Source organism: Pagrus major, chromosome 8 (assembly GCF_040436345.1).
Source record: "Pagrus major chromosome 8, Pma_NU_1.0".
Classification (NCBI taxonomy): domain Eukaryota; kingdom Metazoa; phylum Chordata; class Actinopteri; order Spariformes; family Sparidae; genus Pagrus; species Pagrus major.
In genome coordinates this window covers 13,793,883-13,813,901 of record NC_133222.1, presented here as the reverse complement: position 1 = coordinate 13,813,901, position 20,019 = coordinate 13,793,883, and the positions used below count along the sequence as shown (strand labels likewise).

The 20,019-nt window shown below is 39.4% G+C and overlaps 1 protein-coding gene across 1 annotated transcript; it reads right to left on the bottom strand.

The window, feature by feature from the left end:
* Window positions 1–1,951: 1,951 nt before the first annotated feature.
* LOC141001535 (tyrosine-protein kinase CSK-like) lies at window positions 1,952–18,443 on the bottom strand. The gene is made up of 13 exons (XM_073472642.1): window positions 17,976–18,443; window positions 11,190–11,285; window positions 9,872–9,985; window positions 9,639–9,751; window positions 7,286–7,505; window positions 4,897–4,990; window positions 4,703–4,768; window positions 4,274–4,373; window positions 4,084–4,174; window positions 3,925–3,998; window positions 3,467–3,662; window positions 3,269–3,355; window positions 1,952–2,983 (listed from the first exon to the last, which is right to left on the bottom strand). Exons 2-13 carry the CDS (start codon window positions 11,202–11,204, stop codon window positions 2,798–2,800), a joined length of 1,356 nt encoding a protein of 451 aa, XP_073328743.1. The 5' UTR covers window positions 11,205–11,285; window positions 17,976–18,443; the 3' UTR covers window positions 1,952–2,797.
* Between the last annotated feature and the right edge of the window lie 1,576 nt (window positions 18,444–20,019).

Sequence of the window (20,019 nt, the reverse complement as noted above, 5' to 3'; positions counted from 1 at the left end):
AAATCCAGCCGTATACCTGCCAAATAGCAAATGATAATATTTTGGTTGAATAAATGAGGATGTAATAACCATCCTGGTTTGCACAGGTGATGAATTAATACCTCACACTGGCACACTGACAGCTTCTGATTATATGCATGATCAGGCCTGTCGGCCACTTTTCGATCTCGGCGCTGCTGTAGTTAAAAGTGTTCTGCGAGTGTCTTCCTCCAGAAGTATTATTATTGGTTCGGTTCTACATGATATTGACTTTTATTTTCTTACTAATATATTTCCTTTTATGGAAACATTGTTTGCTGTGTATCTGACGGAAAAGGCCTTTAGCCTTTATCTCACCCTCTTGTTGTTGAAACCATTCAAATCTATCACGTCTTTATAGTTATTGCCTCCCCCTTCTTTTAATCGTAAAAGATTGTGTAATGTCATCACTTGATGGCACTGTTGCACTGTTTGCATACGACACTTGATTTCAGCATAAAGTTTATTAAAGGGGCACCGTTTAGTTTTGGAGTAGAAATTCAAACTCAGAATTTTAATATGTACAACATTAATGAGGTAATAATACAAACGCAAAGATTTATTTTTTCCATAAGTGAATAAACAAGCTGTTCTCAGAGGTCCTCAGAACACTGTTTGAACTTAGAAAGGTGGCAGGGTCTGCCACATATAAACAAAGTAAAACAGTATGAAACTGTGGTGTCCTTTAAGGTCAGTTTGTTCTTCCCTAAAACTACATAGTGCACCTTTATACACCGATCAGCCACAACATTAAAACCACTGGCAGGTGACGTGAATAACATTGATCATCTCATCACAATGCGATGTTCTGCTGGGAAACCTTGGATGCTGGCGTTCATGTGAATGCCACTTGACACGCACCACCCATCCAAACACTGTTGTGGACCAAGTACACCCCCTCATCACAACAACACTACCCGATGGCAGTGGCCCCCAGCAGGACAATGTGCCCTGACACACCACAAACACTGCTCAGGAACAGCTCGAGGAACACAATAAAGGGCCCAAGGTGTTGACCGGGCCTCCAAATTCCCCAGATCCCAATCTGATCAAGCATCTGTAAGACGTGCTGGAGCAGGTCTGATCCATGGAGGCCCCACCCCCCAACATACAGGACCCAGAGGATCCACTATAAAACACCCTGGTGCCAGACACCACAGGACACCCTCAGAGGTCTTAAGTCCATGTCTTGACAGGTCAGAGCTGTTTTGGCTGCACAAGGGGAACCTTGTTGACCACCTGCGCAACAATATTAGGCAGGTGGTCATAATGTTATGCCTGATCGGCGTATCAGTGTTGGAATGTTGGAAAGAAAAGTAAAGCCCACCACTAACTACAGCTTCTTATTACTGGCATTTTCACTGTTGCTATTGTATTAAATTTAAGATTACTATATTTATTCTAGTCACTTTGCATTGATCGGCGATTTTTTATACAAAACACGACAACACTGTAAAACAGTTGCCGAAGGAGTATTCACATCCTTTCCTTAAGTAAAAGTACCAGCATACAAAAAACCAATCCCGCGTGTAAACCTTTACTTTAAGGTACAATAAGTATTACTAGCAAAATATAGCCTACTTTAAATACTTTAAAAGTTAATATGCAGAATGGCCCATTTTATGATTGTTAAATGTATTTTTTTTATGATTACTGATCAATCAATCAATCAATCTATTATGCAGCATTTAAATGGTGTATTAGGGAAATACTGAGCAAGTGACAACTACTTTGTTTGCTACTAGGTTCATCATAATTTATAAGATAATATAGTGTATAAGGTAATAATATCTTTATCACCAAAATAATATATCAAAATTGTTCTGGTAAGGATTACCTGAGTAGACACTGAGTCTTAACTACCATTGTCTACTAATATATATAATTTTACAACATTTTAATTAAAAAAAGAAAATTATGTGAAACCTCAAAATTATTGCAAAATGTATATTTTTTTATTGTTGAAAATGGCAACACAGTACATTTATTAACATTCTCCTTTTCTCAGAACATACAAAATCCTGATAATTTGGTTAAATCCAAAGATTGCAAAAAATTAAAGAAATGAAGTCAGCTGGAAAATTCTGTACATGGAATCATGTCTGAGCTGAATGGTGTTACTGTATCAGTAGTAAAGGTGAGTTTGTCCAAACTTTTGCTTCCTTTTTTGACTTACAGAGGGATCCAAAAGTAAGCATAACACATTTAAAATGACATAACAATGAAAAAATAAAGCTGCATAATTATTATTTTTAACTTAGTTCTTTTAACAAAACAATTCAACATTCATGCAAAATGATGTACCTGGAAACTGTCAAAAATAATACAGCGAGTAAATGACATCAAAGTCAGATTCCTACTTTTCTCCTCTTTGAACGGAAACAATGGATTCAGTCAACTTATTCAAATGATGGTGGTGTGCACATGTACATAAAAAGAAATGATGCCATCATTTTAAACCAGTAAAAGACATAAAATATGTAAGGGAAAACAGGTCAAGGCACTGTGGCACTGAGGCAGACATCGATTTGACAGTTAATGATTCACTCTTGATAACGAGCGCAAAAAGACTTACTACAGCGACTGAGCCAGTAATGAAGAGTAACTGCAGTCTGAACAACTTGAGGTGAGGGATGATGCTCTAAATATAAATTTGTGAAAACAAACTTCATCGTCTACCGAATAATACAATTTAAATTATTTTATTTTTTTTCATCCCATGTTATGGTCCAAGTGGTCAAAATGAAGGAGTTGGAAAGTCACTTCTCTGTCAGATCTCTCATTGTTTTTTCCCCATCCCTTGGCTGATATGTTGTAGCCACTCCTTCAACATCTGAAAGCTTGGTCGACCAGCAGGATCCAGGTTCCAGCACTGTTTCATGATGTTATACACCACTTCAGGACAGCCGTCTGGACAGTCCATCTTGTATCCCTTCTCCACCCGTGGCACAACGTCTTTTAATGGCTTTAGAAAGGAAAAGACAAAGTTGTTGGGTGAAAAACATCACTTATTTTTTTTATAGGTTATTACTACGTGAAGGACGATTTGGTGCAAGAAATGTGCATGGTAAATTACCCAGTATATACAGTACTTGTTCTTCATCAAAAAAAAATCTGCTTTTTAAATTCTTTGATTACTGCAACAGTCTATACTGTCAATTTATTGCAGATTAATCTCAATCTCAAGTCAAAGAACCTAGTACGTGGATGATATATTCTGTATTATGTATTTCTAGATATTTGTACTTACAATTCTCGGGTAAGGCACTCGGCCAAAAGAGTAAATCTCCCAAAGCAAAATCCCATAGCTCCAAACGTCTGATTTGGTGGAAAATTTCTATGGATTGATAGAAAAACATACATGAGTTTAAATCCATCAGTTTCAATTTACTCAGGAGGTTAAGTAAACTACTCGACATGGTAACGTTCCTTGTAAACAAAAGTGTACCTTTTCTCTGAGGGCCTCTGGTGATGTCCACTTCACAGGCAGCTTAGCAGTATCCTGAGTGGAGGAGGCCTCCTTGGTCAGACCGAAGTCACTCACTTTGGCTATGTTGTCATCTGACACAAGTACGTTGCGGGCTGCCAAGTCTCGGTGGACAAAGTTATTGACTTCCAGGTACTCCATGGCTTCACAGACGTCTCTGTGAACGTACAAGGAAAGAAAGTTCATATGAGAAGGACAGTTTACTTTAATCTCTCAGTCTCAGGGTCATATTTTCTGATAGCCCAACAAAAAATGGACAATCCTAAAGGGAAGACTCGGATGTTTCCTTACAAATAAACTTGTTTTCATTTACAGTTAGTGTTTCTCATCTACAGTGTGTTAGACCTGGCACACAAGCTACGGTCTACCTTTTATACAGCATAAATGTAGATATTTTAGACAACCACAATCATACTCACAGTGTAAAATTAAGGAGAGCATCTCCACCAAGTACTGTCCGACCTCTGGAACGTAAGTAGTCAACCAAACATCCCTGAAAGAAACAAACAAACAAACATGTGACATCTTTATAACAGTACTCCAGAGGTTGACAAATGATCAGACGGTGTCCCACCTACCTTGGCCATGTACTCAGTAACTATAAACAGACTCCCGTTCTCCTCTACGATCACCCCCAGCAGCTGCACCAGGTTATCGTGACGTAGTTGCCTGAGGAAGGCGAGGACACACACAGGCATGCTGTTTGGTTTACAAGTTAACTTGTTTATTCACGTTTCTGAAAGAACACAAACATGTAATTTTCCTTACGTCATGACAGAAGCCTCTGCAATAAAGGCCTGCGCGGTGGCATCATTTTTTATGCACTTCACGGCCACTTTAGTCCCTCTGTAGTCGCCCACCATGACATCTGGAATGAACACACACAATAATGAACTGTTCATGATCAGTGAAGCCACATTTTTATGACCCCGAGCTGACCAAAAATAGACACGGATTTGTCAGGAAAAACACATTAATGGTTACTTTGTTTGAGGATGAATAACAGCTGGCCCTGTTAAGATTCTGTTTACTCATATTTAACAGTATCTACCTTTATCTACCCTTCTTCCTCATACTAAAACAACACAAACCTTCATTTAAAACCAAGTAGGTCAAACCAGTCAGGCTCATCTCTGCCTCATGTACGCAATAAAATAAAATTAGCCAGGTCATATATGTCAACCTGAAGCCACTTGCCTCCAAACTCTCCTTTTCCAATAACCTGCTGCAGCGTGAGGTCCCTTCTGTTCATCGACCAGCCACCTGTTGGACATTTAAAGAGGAAACATCACGCAGCTGAAACACAACAGGCCCGACATGCTTCTCATACACAAAAAGGCTACAGTGATGTAGATGAATTGATTGTAAAGAAGTGACAAACTGAGACTTACTCCTGGAAAACTCATCCTGAGCGGCCACTGTCCCCTCCTCCAGCTTTGGCTTTATTAGTCTGGTGCACAGGCCGTCTGCATCTTTGGTGTAGTGCTGCAAACAACGTAAATGTGTTAAAACATATGAAAATAATGTGTAAACACCAGCATTACACCACCATCGTATTCTGTACAACAAAGTTGTTTGATCTTTTCATATACAAATCCCTTTTTGGATGTTTACCATCTTATATAACATCTACATACTGGACCAGACCACAGGACACTATCGAACTCACTCATCTAACTTATGCTTATGCTTACTCTTATGCTTTAAATCCTGCAGGTTTATTATGACAAGGAAAATCTGGTCTTAGTTTTTGTGCATCAATTAACATATTTAGTTAGTTACCTATAGAACGTTCAAATCCGCTTTCAAATTGTTTTCATATTGTTCTTTTCAAATGTTTTAATGCTGCACATTTTTGTGTGTCTCTACACCATTCAAATGAGGGAAACCTCAATGATTTTTTTGGGGGGGGCGCTTTAATAAAGGTTTGAATTGAATTCAAACGTCGAGCCTTCAGGATTTTAGGAGATATGGGGGCAGATATGGAATATAATATTCATAATAATGTTTTCATTAGAGTATAATCACCTGAAAGTAGGAATCATTAATCTTTTATATATCGAGTGTCGGTCAGAGTCTGCCAGGTTGCACCACCATGTTTCTACAGTAGCCCAGGACAGACAAACCAAACACTGGCTCTAGAGAGGGCCTTTTCATGTTTTCGGCCAGGGGAGGTGAGACAAGTGTCAGTTGCAATCCGCGACTTCACTGCTAGGTACCACTAAATCTGACACATTGGTCTTTTAAAGGATCTCCAGATGTTGTTTGTTGCCTTCAAAGAAAATTGTACTAGAGCACAGGAACACTCCATCGGATGAGTAAGGTTTGTCTAGAGTGGCTGATTGCCGAGCCGGACTGGGATAATAATTTAATTATTAAATCAGTCCGGGTCAATCTCCACATTCATTCAGTCCATTTACAACAGACAACCCCACAGTGTTTAGTTGAAATATTTGTTCTGTTTACTGTTTATACCAGTCACATATTTTCTACTTTAAGTTATAAAAAAAACATCCAAAAATAGTTTTAACAGCCGAGTATCTCCAGTTTCAAGAGTTGGTAAACTGCACTGCTTACCCTGACAGAACAGGAATGAATATTGTCCCTTTTGTGCACTTTTGGAGGCTTTTTTTGCAGATGGCATTTCCTCAGAGCTCTGACTGGAATTATGTTTATCATCATGTATCTCTGAGTAACTGAACAGAAGACAGGTCTTTATTTTCCAGATTATTTCCATGCATAGGCTTTCCTACGTATCAAACTTAAACAAGTTTTTTAAAACATATAGTCAACCAGAAAAAAGGTCTTTGTGATGTGCTGGAGGGCGGCCCTGCTTGTCTGTCTTTGTGGGTTTTTTTAAGACCAACCACGTCACTTGCTTGTGAAGATATCTGTAATTTTACAGCATTTTGCATCAGTTTCCTTTAAGGCTTTTGTTCTTTAAATGCACTCTCAGCTCCACCTTTTCTCTTTCACACATCCTGTCTCCTTCCTGTGCTGCCCATCTTTGATCTACACATTTTAATGATCATAGTTAACCCTGATCTGACATTGCTCGCCACCGGGAGTTCTCCTAGTGCTCCCAAAGGCCAGTCCCTGGTCTGGTAGGGCTGTTGAACAACCCTTTATTTCCCTCTCCTCTTTTGATTTTCTGTTGTTTTTGTCAGCTTGTGCAGCTTTTCACCATGTTAACTAGTAGTTCTAAATTGTTCTGTCATCTGTTTGTTATTTTATGGAAGACTTAACAGCTGTACCAACTGTCTGAACACTAACAGCCCTCCATTATAAAACAGATCTGAAAAAAAAAAACACATTTCTCTTCAGAAGCAGTAAAACTCAGCAAGCAGTGCTCCACAATGACCAATAGAGGGCTGTAGAGTCAAATTAGCAATAGATATAAAGAACGACTAGGTTTTACTTTAAATAGTTCATACTGAACTCACTCATACTCCTCTTTTTTACTGTGTACTATACAAAGTATGCTTCTGTTCAAAATAATCATGTTACACAGGAAAATGAGTCATTTTAAGAGTAAAAAGCCATTTTTTAAGGTAAGAATCTGAACCTCAGCATAGTGTTCACTGTTCCTCTTTGACACTTCCTGTTCATTATTTGTTCCAGGAACTGTCTGTGGTCTATGTGGTCGTACAGAGACGCGGGGACTCTATAACAGGAAAATACAACATACATACAGTAGAAGAAAGCCCTATATAGCAGCAGAGGTAACACCAGAAACGCCTCTTTTTATTTATAAAAACAAACCCTAATTTTATGTCTCACCTCAACCAGCTGCATGAGGTTTTCAAAGTACATCTCATCATCAATTGTGAGCTTGCCGTTGTGGTAGATGATACGGTAGTGCTCCACCTTGCCATCGCAGCTCACACACAGGGTGTAGTCACCGGGGAAGTTGGTGCTCTCTCGCACCAAGTACAGGCCGGTTTCTGGCGGGTGAAGCAGCAGCTCTGCTTGGTCCCGTGTTATCTTCCCATGAAACCATCTGGGAGTGGAAGAACCAGAGAGTTATCAATGTGAATCTAATGAATGATCACAATAAAACCTACCTTCATGAAGTTTATAATGTTCGTTTTTTTGTTAAAATTGTTTTACAGAGGTTTTGATTCAATTTTGTAATTATGTTGGCTGTTTAATTATGCTGCAATACACTGAAACATGTTTCTAATATGTTGCCCATTCCATTTTAATCAATGAGGCTGGGCTAAATATTAAAAACACCAGTCTGTATAATGCAGTACAGTTCAACAGTACTTTCCTTTAAGTTGGATCAACACTTTTTTTAAACCGTTCAGCAGAAAATTGAAGGTAGCATTTATAGCAGGATTGTTGTATAAGACATACTGTGTTTGTTTAAGCCAGTTCTGCCTAATAAACTGCCAACTGAGAGTCCCCTTCTCTCATTTGGTTTAATTTTTCATTTTCATATTTCACTCGTTGTCACTTTTCTGTTTTCACGCCGTAACACACTTTGTAACTTTTGTTTTAAAAAAGAACTTTATATGTAATTAGAGCTGTTATTACATATACACTCACTTCTAATACATTTTGAGGAGGAGGAGACAGCAGTGATCTTAACATCTTCCTACCTTTTCTATTTTTCGTACGTTTGAATCTGGATTTTTGCCCCATTTATTGTCAGAATTCATGTTTTCTGCACAGACTTTGTGGGTTTTGGTGTAATCAATTACTGGCTTTTGATTAAATGTACGAGGTTCTCAATTCACTCTACAGTTGTGTAGTGATTACTAACCTCTATTCTGTGAACTTAATACTTTTTTTTTTATTTTTTCCTGTTACACACGATCTGATAATTGCTTTTAAATTGGGTAAGTTGAAGAGATTTCAGCTTAATAATATGTTTGGTTATAGGTTTTCTTTTATGTTGTGCTAGTATCTGAGCTGATTGTTCTGTGTATGTATGTAAATATGCCAGATAAGTATAACCTGATTGAATAACTGTTGAATAAATTCACCATAATTGTTGACAGTTTGCAGGATATGATTTTTTTTTGTCTTGAACAGGTTGTCTTGTTAGTCATAAATCCTGGAATCACGAGTCAATAATCAGCTGAAGATATTATTTTACATCCTCCACATCAGTCTGATTTAATTCCCATTGTTACACCATCTCAATTTAGTTAACAATTTAGACAACAGAGACACACTGTACCTTTATAATAATTGGTTTATCAAAAGCCTTTGATACAGTTGGTCTTGCCTTTATTTTTACAAAGTATATCCTCTGTTGGCATTTGAAAGTAATCCTCTAACTGTTATAAGAGCAATTAATCAGACTAACATCAGTGTCAAAGCAGGTAAGCCCCCAGGTTAATAAGGAAATAATGTTGGGATTCATTTTGGACCATCATTGCTGACTACTTTCCATTAGCCTTTGAGAAATGTTCCCTTTTATTATTTAAAACACTTCATAACGTTATTATTAACCTTCAAAGGGCCTTAAATGCAAATTAAACAAATACTGTTCTGGAGATTACAGTGATTTGCATAAAGACGGTCACAGACTGTACAGTAGGGTCATTTGCGTCTGGCTCCATGAGAAAGTTGCATTTAAATATCACACAGAAGATCTTGTTGGAAAGCTGAGACAACAGTGTGACGCACTGAGAAGCTGTTTCCCTTTCTGTAATATTTTACACACATAATGCCTTTTCCCCTGTTCTATAATAAACCATCGGACATTCACACATGTGCACAAGCATGCACACGGAAAGCTCATGTGGACAAATGGGGATATTTTTTAGATTACTTCAGTGTGAGATACAAAAGAAACAACAGGAAACAGTGCAGAGCTGGAAACAGACACAAGTGCACTGCAATTACAACAGAACCCGACCCAGCTGTGGTCTCCATTCACATAACTACAGTGTCACTGCATCGACAAATAGGCCATCTGCCCACAGCAGCCACAAAGCCATAGCAAGAGGGCAAAGTCGAGCTATTTTAGCCATCGCTGCAGACAACGCACAAAGCTGGTGTCGTGGAAACCTTTGAGATAAAGACACCAGATACAGAAAACCTAAACCTGGTTACTTTGAAAGTGAAAGATTACATCCGGCATTGGATGTAAAAGCACGATGATAATCTGTGTACTCACGGCATTAGACTCAGCTTGCCTTCAGTTCTCACACCTTCCCTTTTCTGAACGTAGTTGGCTGGAATTGTTCCCTCGCAACCTGAAGCATTTTTAGCTTTGTACCAGTTTGGATCCTGAAACACAAAATGTCAGAAATTGTAGCACTCTTTCATATCTATAGACAGTAAGTGTCATTGTCAAATTCACATATCAAAAGCATAACTCAGCAGAATTGCAGCCTATGAAAACATTACCTTTGTGACTATGATAATAGTCAACACATCTCCTTTCTTAAATGGCAGGTCCTGTTCTGATGTGCCCTTGAAATTGTACCTGGCCACACACTCTGTGCCCTGTGGCCATGGAGTCTACGGGAACATGGACAGATCACTAATTAGTAAACACATTTTTAGCCAACTACTCATCGGACATGTCTTGCTGTCTGTCTGAATTTTGACATACACCACTGTAGACAGCCCAATCAACAGAATGAAGCTGCTGCAAACCATTTATTACATTACATTAATTTTCTATTGACTTTTCACTTTTTCATTGTTTTCACATATTTAAAAATAATATTCTAATAGTTTTCAGTTGCAGTTCGGTTAGGTTTAGGCAACATAACTACCTGGTTAGGTTTAGGCAACATAACTACCTGGTTAGGTTTAGGCAACAAAACTAAATTGTTAGGTTTAGACAACAAAACTAAATTGTTAGGTTTAGACAACAAAACTAAATTCTTAGGTTTAGGCAACAAAACTACATTGTTAGGTTTACACAACAAAAATAAATTGTTAGGTTTAGACAACAAAACTACCTGGTCAGAGTTAGGAAAAGATCATGTTTGGACTGAAATAATCAATGTTCACTTTTTGTTTCACACAAAAAATAAAAAATCTTCTCTGTTTAAAGTTTGTAGAGACGAGACAATGCAAGTGACGACAGAGCGCATGAAGCACACAACACTGACGCAGAACAAAAGGCCACACCCGGGCGTAATACCACATTTTTGGGGAGTCCCCTTCTGTTACAGGTACAGATGACAATCAATCTTCCTGACACAAATGACAGCATAGCTTATTATATAACTCTGACTATCTGCCACTGTGTCATTGATTTGCAGAATATCATCTTTGTCTGGATGTCTGACTATGCAAAGGGAATGAAACCCCTTTATATGTATATCTGAAACTCTGAGCTAGCGCAGGGTCATCTAGTGGTTAATACTCGATAAATTAAGATTTGGCCAGTCCAAAGCATTCACAAAGTTACAATAAAGTTCCCATTCTATTTTCTGCCAATACATTTTATTTATCAAGATGTCAGGACATTTTCCAGCTGTGTTTGTGGTGACAAAAACAGGTATTTAAGGCAAAAACATGATCTTTTCCTAACCCCTAAAAAGGTGGTTTTTGTGCTTAAACCTAACCAGACATCAATCAACGTGTTGTCAAAACATAAAAGTAAAAATTCAAATGTAAAAAAATAGTTATCGTTTTTAAATTATACATGGTTTGCAGATGCCAACATATACTGCCGACTGGGTTTTTGTACTCTAGAGGCCTATCTCACCTGGACCTCTGTCATGTTGAGGCGGTTCAATCCTCTCACAGGAGATGCTTTCTAGCTGCTATCATTAGAGCTGGTAACCACACACATCAACAGTACCTATAAAGAGAAACAGAATTTGATCAGTATTTACGCCCCTGCTTCAGAGATAATTCACTTCGCCACAAGCTTTCTCAGGAACACGGTGAATTTGTGGTTTTGCAGTGGGGGCTTGTTAATTCAGAGTGAACAAGTCAGAAGGCTCTACAGTGGTGTCTGATCAGACAGTGTCGGTAAAAATAACTCGCTGATACAGAAAGCAGAACTCACAAGTCTTCTTTTTTTAAATCACACTTTCACAACTAGGGCAGAATGTTTCCATGACGCAGGAAAACAGCATGTGCATAAATACAGAGTTTCTGTGCTGATGGAACAATAACACAATTTAAAAACTTAGAAATACACTATGACATTTATTTCTTATCTTATGAATAAAAAGCCTAAAACTTGATCAACTTTGTACTTTATTTTCTATATGGTAACCTGACCAAAAATAGACACACTCTCCAGCTAAGCCTCAATGACTAGGTCTTGTAGGAATCAAGATAACTCTCTTCAATGCTGGAATGCACACTTGTGGTGAGATCTGACCAGGCCTGAGCGACTCATCCAGCTCGGCATTTCTTTACGTCAATAAAGCAGCCGCTGTGACAGTAACCTTAGGCCTGAGTCACCCAGGGCAGTTTTACCATCATACATGCACAACAAATTACAGCAGAGGTGTTATAGTGAAATGATGGCCTGTGGATTAACTCATGTCTCTCCTCCCCCCAAACCCCCACTTCCTGTCTTCCTGTATCAGTTCCCATGGAGAAGCCCAGGGCTCAATGGTCAAAGCTCAGGGAAAATCCTGGCTCAGATAGATCTGTCACTTTACATTAGGTCACATCCTCTGACATGTCCATTACTATGACATCCACTTCCTGTAGGAGAGCCCAGATTTAGTAACTCTAACATTAGGGTGGGGTTTCCAGAAACATGAATAATATAACACATACTCTGCGGATATCACTCTATACTTTTAAAAATATGTTACTTCCTTTAAAACACATTCTGACATGTCCTCTGTGTCACATATATAGATATAAACATTAAGTGTGAGACTAAAAACTGTCGAGTCCCAGAGAGGACTGTCATCATCAGCATGATGAGGATGTGGCGGATGTCGTCCCCAATGGAGTGCTGCAGCTGTCATTCTGTATCGAGGGACAAAACGATCTGGACACATTTCCCAAGCCCATCAACCCAGAGAGGATACCCCAGTTTTGCCTCGTGTCATCCTAGCCCATCTTTCCTATGTTACACTTTGAGATTTCACACTGTGCAGAAGGCCATAACAGGAAGCGAGTCTACGGGCATGCAAGCAGCTCTCTGAGGCGGTAATTCTCATTGTGAAGAAAACCAAACTAATTTCTCCAGGTGACCCTTCATCACAGGTTTAACATGACTGTTAGAGGGGCTGCGTGATACGGTAAAAGAAAATCAGATTGTGATCATTTTGACAGATATTACGATTGCAATATGATTCATGATTACTGGAAATTGAAACTTTTGTATCAAGATTTTCATTTTCATCACACGCTTTCTTACATCTGTAGAACAAGACTTGTAGACTGGGGCATCTTCGCAGCACTATAGCACTTCATTTTAATGCTGTTCTGTCACACAGTTTATCAAAAAATTGCAACTTCTGCAATCTGAATGTTGCAGTTGGCCATATCGCGATTTTGACAGCAGTTAGATTAATTGTGTAGCCCTACATGTACATTTACTCAAGAACTGTAGTTGAAGGTGCAATATGTAAGAATTTTAGTTGAAAACATTCAAAAATTTAAAATTACGAAACTAAAATTTGCAACAAAATGTGAATAACTTTTCTAACGTTATGTCATGTATCGTATTGTGTCGCAAAGATAGAAGTTAACATGCTAACCAGCTAGCCCCAGCCAGTTCAGGTCTTAACACCAACACTCCCCCACTCCGGACTGCTAGCTGTGTGGCTAACTGAGCTAACTACCAAAGGGCAGCTACAGTTAGCAGCAGTTAGCGACTACTCTAGGGTTATGCTTCCCTTAGATGTTACTGCATCAATAATAAGAAATAATAGTTTAAATATATAATAACTACAGAGCCCATTTAGCTATGAAGTGAGTACTTTTACTTTTATAGTACATAGTATAATTTCTTATAATACATGAACTTTGAGTAAAGAATTTAACTTGTAACTGAGTATTTTAAAATTGTGGTATTGCTACTCTTTTTCACTGGTTCGTTTTATCTTACAGTTATAGCCTTCTTCTCCTACCATTAATAAAAAAGTCAGAGAATGACAGAAGTTTACAAGGACAACGAGCACAAAATTACATTGTGAACTAATCAACAGTTGTTGAGACATTTCACTCTCAAACACTAATACCAACCGGCTGGTGGCATTACAGGTAGTTCAGGGGATCACCAAAGTCAGAATGATTCATCCTTTGTGGACCATGAACGTCGGTACAAAATGTCATGATGGTCCATCCAACAGTTTTTGAGATATGTCAGTCGGGACCAAAGCGTTGGTCATCCCTAACGCCCTCATCTAATGTAGGTGAGGAATCCAATCTTCAAACAAAACCTCAGTATAAGTTATAACTTAAAGAAGGAAGTCATGCACATGATGCTCTGAAAAGCAAAGCTATATATGTCAATTGCAACAGAATATGTCTGGGCAAAGTTCTCAGTGAAGGAGCAAAGTGATCTCACCGAGTGAGGAATGGATCGACGGAGCCAAGGCTGACACACAACAGCACTTAATAATTCGTCTCTTTTGGGACAGTGAATGCATCTCAGCAGCAGGCCACCAGCAGCCGAGTGAATGGGACAGAAGTCAGTCTGTCATGGTGTCACATTGCCATTTCCAGAGAGCTCTACATGGAACCACAGCTTGCTCATTTCAAGAAGTGGACAAGGCTGTCATTGTGAGTCGGTCAAGTTTCGACTGACCCCTGTCTCATTGAGAGGTCCATCATCATCAGTCTGTCCAGCGAGTAGCTTTAAGGGAAGCAATGCTTCATTTCTGCAAGTCTGGAGATATGACTTCATATTTGATTCTGCAGTTACAATCAACATGTGTCTACTGCTCTGTTATTATCAAGAGTATTTAAATATATATAGCGGCTAAATCAGTGAATTAATATATCAGATTTTGAGATGCTGTCTGTGACAAGACAAGCAATGCATGACATAATGTACTGAAAACAACAGGAAACCGGCAAACTCAGTGACAGACTGAAGCTGAACGTTGTCAAGAAAGGGCACAAACTTACACTGTGTTTAACAAGTAATAAATAAAACGAGTGAGAGGTGACACATCTTTTCAAACAGAGCACATATAGCTTTTACTGTCCAAGTTTGCATATTCTTAGCATCCATAACAATCCTATTGTTCAAACCAAACCGGTTAATCAACATTTGACTCTTGTCTTATGCAAGTCAGTCACAGTCTAGCCTGTACAAATCAGCGCTAGCCCGACTGCACGAAGCAAGACAGGACAGGAATGTAAGACATATCTTCTTTGGCCTTTGAATCTGCCACTCCCTCGTCTCTCGGAAGACAAAACCTGAAGTGAAAATGCTGAATTTGCAAGGTGCTGCAAGAGCTGCTATGATACTAGAGGAAAGTGAGAAGGGCTGGAGGTCGGGATCACGCACTAGTGTTTGAAATGTTGAGAGAAGTAACAAAGTACATTTACTCAAGTACAAGTGCATTTTTGAGGTATTTGTTAGAGCCCGACTGATATATCTGTGGGCTGATATTATTAGCTGATATTGGCCAACCACAGATATTTTGGTACCAGCCCCAAAAATAATTCGTCGGGCTCTACTACTTGTAATATACTTCAGTATTTTCTATTTTATGCTACTTTACACTCCTATTCCACTACATTTAAGAGGGAAATATTATACTTTTTACTCAACTACATTCATTTGACAGCTAAAGTTATAAGTTACATAATGAAAAAATAATGACAAAATAAATTGTTAGAGATTAAATCAGCATCTGCGTGGGGCTCGTCACATGTAAGATGTCTAAGAGTTGTTCCATCGAAGTGACATTTTCCCAGCGAAGATTAAAGATAAGGCCACAAAATGCTGTGCATCAGAACTTTCTACTTTTTGCTTTTCATCTTTCATTCTGCAGTAATCATCTCACATCATCTCAGATTTATCTTGTGACCTTTTGAAGAGGTCTAACCCCACAGGTTAGGAATCACTGGATAAAGTAGTTACAACAAGCTCCTCTGTGACATCATGATGATGCTTACAGATTCATGCATCGGTACCATCAATCTAACAAGTAATAATCTCTAATCAGTCACAGAGGCGATTTATCTATGTGCATTTTACAGATAATACCTCTGTGCTTTCACGCGAGTGGGAATTGGAATGCAGGTATTTTACTCGTAGTTAACTTTTCTCACATTAATGCACTGCTAATTTGACTTAAAGGATAAGTTAACCCAAAATAAAAATTCAGTCACCCCCAAGCAGATGGAAAGGCAAGGACAAGTTTCGTAGTCCACAGAAGATTTCTGGTTCTTCACAGCAAAACAGCGTTATAGCATTCTCCTGAAACACTGAATTAGATGGGGACTTGTTTTAAACATAAAAAACGAATATCAAAAAGAAACAAAATAAAGAAATAAAATGGCTCCATACAGTTTGCAGCGTAATCCAAGTCTCTGGAGGCGCAGAGATCCCAAACTGATTTGAAAAGAAGTTATTTTAACCATTTGTTAAGCCAGAATCTTTACTGTAGCCACTGAGCTAAAAGGATTCGCACTCACTCCGTCTGAATTGGGTGCGCAAGCTTGACTGCACGTCCACGGTGTAAACAATATCTTTTCAAATTAATTTAGCTGTATGGAGCCTTTTTATGTTTTTTATTCAGGTGGGGGTTTTTTTTGTCCCGATCGACTTCAGTTGTTTTTGTTCGCTGTGAAGCTAGAGAAAGGTTTTGTGGACTACGAAACTTCACCCGACTTTTCATCAGCATGAGGTTGAGCAGATAATGACAGAATTTTCATTTTTGGGTGAACTTATCCTTGAAGGATTTCTCTTGCTCTACTGGATATCCTGTTGCAAGAACATCTCATTGAGCATCATGCCTGTTATTTTTAGCTGTGCGCATCCCTCTTCTATGTGCAGCAGGGGGCCGGGGCAAACTGCCCTTCATCCTGACCCTCCAGCCTCAGGATGCTCTGCTGCTGCTTTGATGCTGCTGCCCTGTTATCATCCCCATTACAGCAGCGGGGAAGCAGCCAAGTGCAGAGAGAGGAGAACAATGATTTCTGTCCATGTCCACTGAGCTTTTATCTGGCAGATATACAACCCAACACACCGAGCGGTGAGAAATGTACCGAAACAGTTCATTGCCAACAGTTCACCCAGCTGGGTCCGTCAGGCTGCAGATGTTCTTGAGGCGCCTCAGAGGAGGAAATCACCTCTGCCTCCGGGACAACAGCTGGACTCTGGTGCAGCAGCACCGCTCACTGAAACGCCTGTCTGTAGGATGTAAGGGCGGAAGTACTACTCGAGTGATAGGCACTGCAGCACAAGCCGTCATTGTATCACTTTAATGACTGCCAGTTTTGCCTGTGAGGCTCACACACAGTGCATGAAAGCAAATCATATAAACGTAAAGCAGCATCCTGGTCATCGTAAACAAACCTCAACTGTTTCAGAGTAACAGGAAGAGGAAAATCAATGATTGTTAGTCAGGGGAAAGTCCCCCTTAATTTGGCATCCAGAAATAACAGTGAACTTTGCATTTTACTCCTATTCAAAGTTCAACAACATAATAAAGGTGTTGACACTTCGGATAATGAATTATTTTATAAAGTAAACTCATCGAAAAACACCACACAGGGCAAAGTTGCCTTGTTGTGCGGTGGACAGACCCTTTCATGCTCTGCACAGCCTGCAGTGCAATGCTGCTGCTGCTGCTGCTGCAGCCATGCATGACACATTACAGGGTAGCAGATATGCTTTGCTGTGGTTTCAAGGGTTTCTCTTCTTCTGGTGTTCACCAGCTTAATCTTTCGTTACAGTTTTGTCACACTCTCAAAGAAGAATCCTCTATGAGAAAGGCTTTGAGGCCGTGCAAGCACCAGACTGGCTTCAGTCTTTTTCAGAAAAGTTGCTGACCTTTGAGGGAATTCCTGCCTCAGCCAGGGAGGCATCACCCTGAAACAGACCCATGTGCTCCTCAGTTCCTCTATCTGACAAATACTGCTCTCACTGAACTTTTGTTTTCTGTTTGACTATAGTTTTTTTTTCCAAGATCTTGATTTCCTGAGAACGACAGACCAGATGCGAGAAAGCTATATGCACATTTCTGCAAGTGCACTTTCAAACAAACATCACACAGGCTATGTGCTCATTATCATTGGAAGAGCATTATCTACCATGTTGTGACAGTGCAGTGGGGAGAGCTGCGTGGTGCAACTGCAGCACCCCAGAAGGAAGTAGCAGACGTTTGAGAGAGGAGGATGTAAGGTCATGAAACACATCACATATTCATTTAGTCTGTTTCCATTTTAGTGTAAAACACCTTGAGCTGCATTCACCACATAACAAGAAGTACAGATTGACGCCTAGTTATTATGCACAGCTTCTAAAACCCCAATGCATCCAGCTGTCAGTCACTAAAACGTATTTCACACCACAAATACATCTACGAGCTCCATTTCAAAATAAATGTCTTACCTGTTTGCAGGCAAAAAACGACAGATTTGACTCAATAACAGGTGATTCCTCTACTGCCCGACGTCTGTTCTCATCTGAGCGCCTGCACACGGACTCCCATTCACGAAATAAACAACCGACAGTTTACGTCGAGGCGCAAAAACACATAAAGTCCCGATGAGGAAGTAAAGTCTGTCTCAGGTGACCTACACTTCAGCAGTCCAGAAGTACCTCACTAAATAAAAACAGCCACGATCGTTGTTGGTGCGTCTCCTGTCAACATCATTTGGAAAACCAGTCTTATTTTAGGATAAAATAAATAATTTTCTGCCCAACTTATTACTTTGCTCTTGACGATCCTTCAGTGGAAAGAGAAAAAAAAGCAGAATGAGTCAAAAAAAAAAAAAACACGTCACAGCTCAACTGGATATAAACTGCAGCGATGAAGTAAACGCGATTCAGACAAGTTTGAGTGTACTTCAGACTGCCTCCTCCGCTTTTCCCCGTCAGACGTTGAAGTTTTTTTTTTTGCCCCACCTTGATTTTGCATTGCACATGCGCGTTAATGACAAACTAAAAATGGATCACTGGGGTCTATTTGAGTCAAGCTGGTGAAGGAATTTGATCATGAATGTTTTAAGAAATAAGTCCACAAAAAAAGTGATGATGATTTTTTTTTTTAATTGTATTTCTGCAGACATGACACAAGAGGACTGCATTGTGTTTTTGCATGACACCAAACTCCCAAAAGACAAACCCTCCCACGAGCTGTATGAACTGCAAACTGATCTCAGTGGACTAAACATCCAGTGTGGATCGTGTAAAACTAATTCTTGAGAAACCTGCGTTTAATTCCTTCCCATCAAAAGCCAGATCAGTTGCTCACATCGCAGAGAAATAACACTGTTGTTTCAGGAAATAGTATTCTGCAAGTGACGCTGCCGTGACATGACAGCCACAACAAGGAAGAGCCAACAAAAGTGTTGGTCCGCAGCCCCCTGGCGGCCAAAGACAGACAAGAAGTCATCTTTCAGTTCACATTCAGTAACGCTGGCTGCCGTCTCAAAGCCAGACTTGTCTCAACAGATGAGACAGACCACATCAGGTCAGAGGAATGTTGGAGAAAGAACAAAACCTTTGTGCACAACAGTGATTTTCACTGAACCACAGCAGACTGTGCAGGTTAATGTGCACAGAGAGAAAACAAATATGTGTCTTTAATCATCCTGAGTGCACATAAGTTCATGTGTAGAGACACCATAAAACCATATCACAGACGATGATCTGTAGCTTCTAATTCAAGTCAGCCTTTTCTGGACTATCGATGTGCACAATATGCATGTCTTCGGAAGATCGGTGAGCTCTGTCCTGGACACATTTCAAAATGAATGGGATCTTGTTAAAGGATAAGTTCACCCAAATATGAAAGTTCCACCTTTATGTACTCGCGCTCAAGTGAAGTTTCGTAGTCCACAAGACATTTCTGGAGCTTCACGGCAAAACAGTGCTGCAGCTTTCTTCTAAACAACTGAAGATGGGGACTTGTTTTAAAACTAAAAAATGTCATTTTTACAGTTTTGCTGTGAAGCTCCAGAAATGTGTTGTGGACTACCAATCTGACTTTCCATCAGCATGAGGGTGAGTAGATAATTACTGAATTTTTTATTTTTGGGTAGGGCTGGATATCATTAAAAAAAGAAAAAGAAAAAAGATAGCAATACCTTTACTTCGATACGGTTCCTGAACAATATTTTTTTCTATACCAATTTTACGAGATCCATTTTAACAAAAGATTACATTAAACATACACGTGATGAGCCTCGTCTCTGAGCGTAACCTAGTGTTTTTCCTGCATGCTCACTGACGCTGATGATGTTAACTTCTTAGGTATTAAAATTTGGTATTGAATGACAAGACTTTTTTCGTTACTAGACAGCATTCAGGCAATTCAGTCGAGTTCAATATGCAGTCCAATCTTTGAGTGAACTTATCCTCTGAAGAACGTGTAAATGGTTTGACAGTTTATTGTCAAACAGATCTGGCAGTAGAGATGCCTACAACCCTT

What these genes read in the sequence shown, in the direction of transcription:
- LOC141001535 (XM_073472642.1), bottom strand. An exon ending in GGCAAGCTGAGTCTAATGCC is followed by an intron (nt 7,506 to 9,638) that starts GTGAGTACACAG and finishes TTCCACTCCCAG; the next exon opens with ATGGTTTCATGGGAAGATAA. An exon ending in GCAGAGGCTTCTGTCATGAC is followed by an intron (nt 4,175 to 4,273) that starts GTAAGGAAAATT and finishes CGCCTTCCTCAG; the next exon opens with GCAACTACGTCACGATAACC.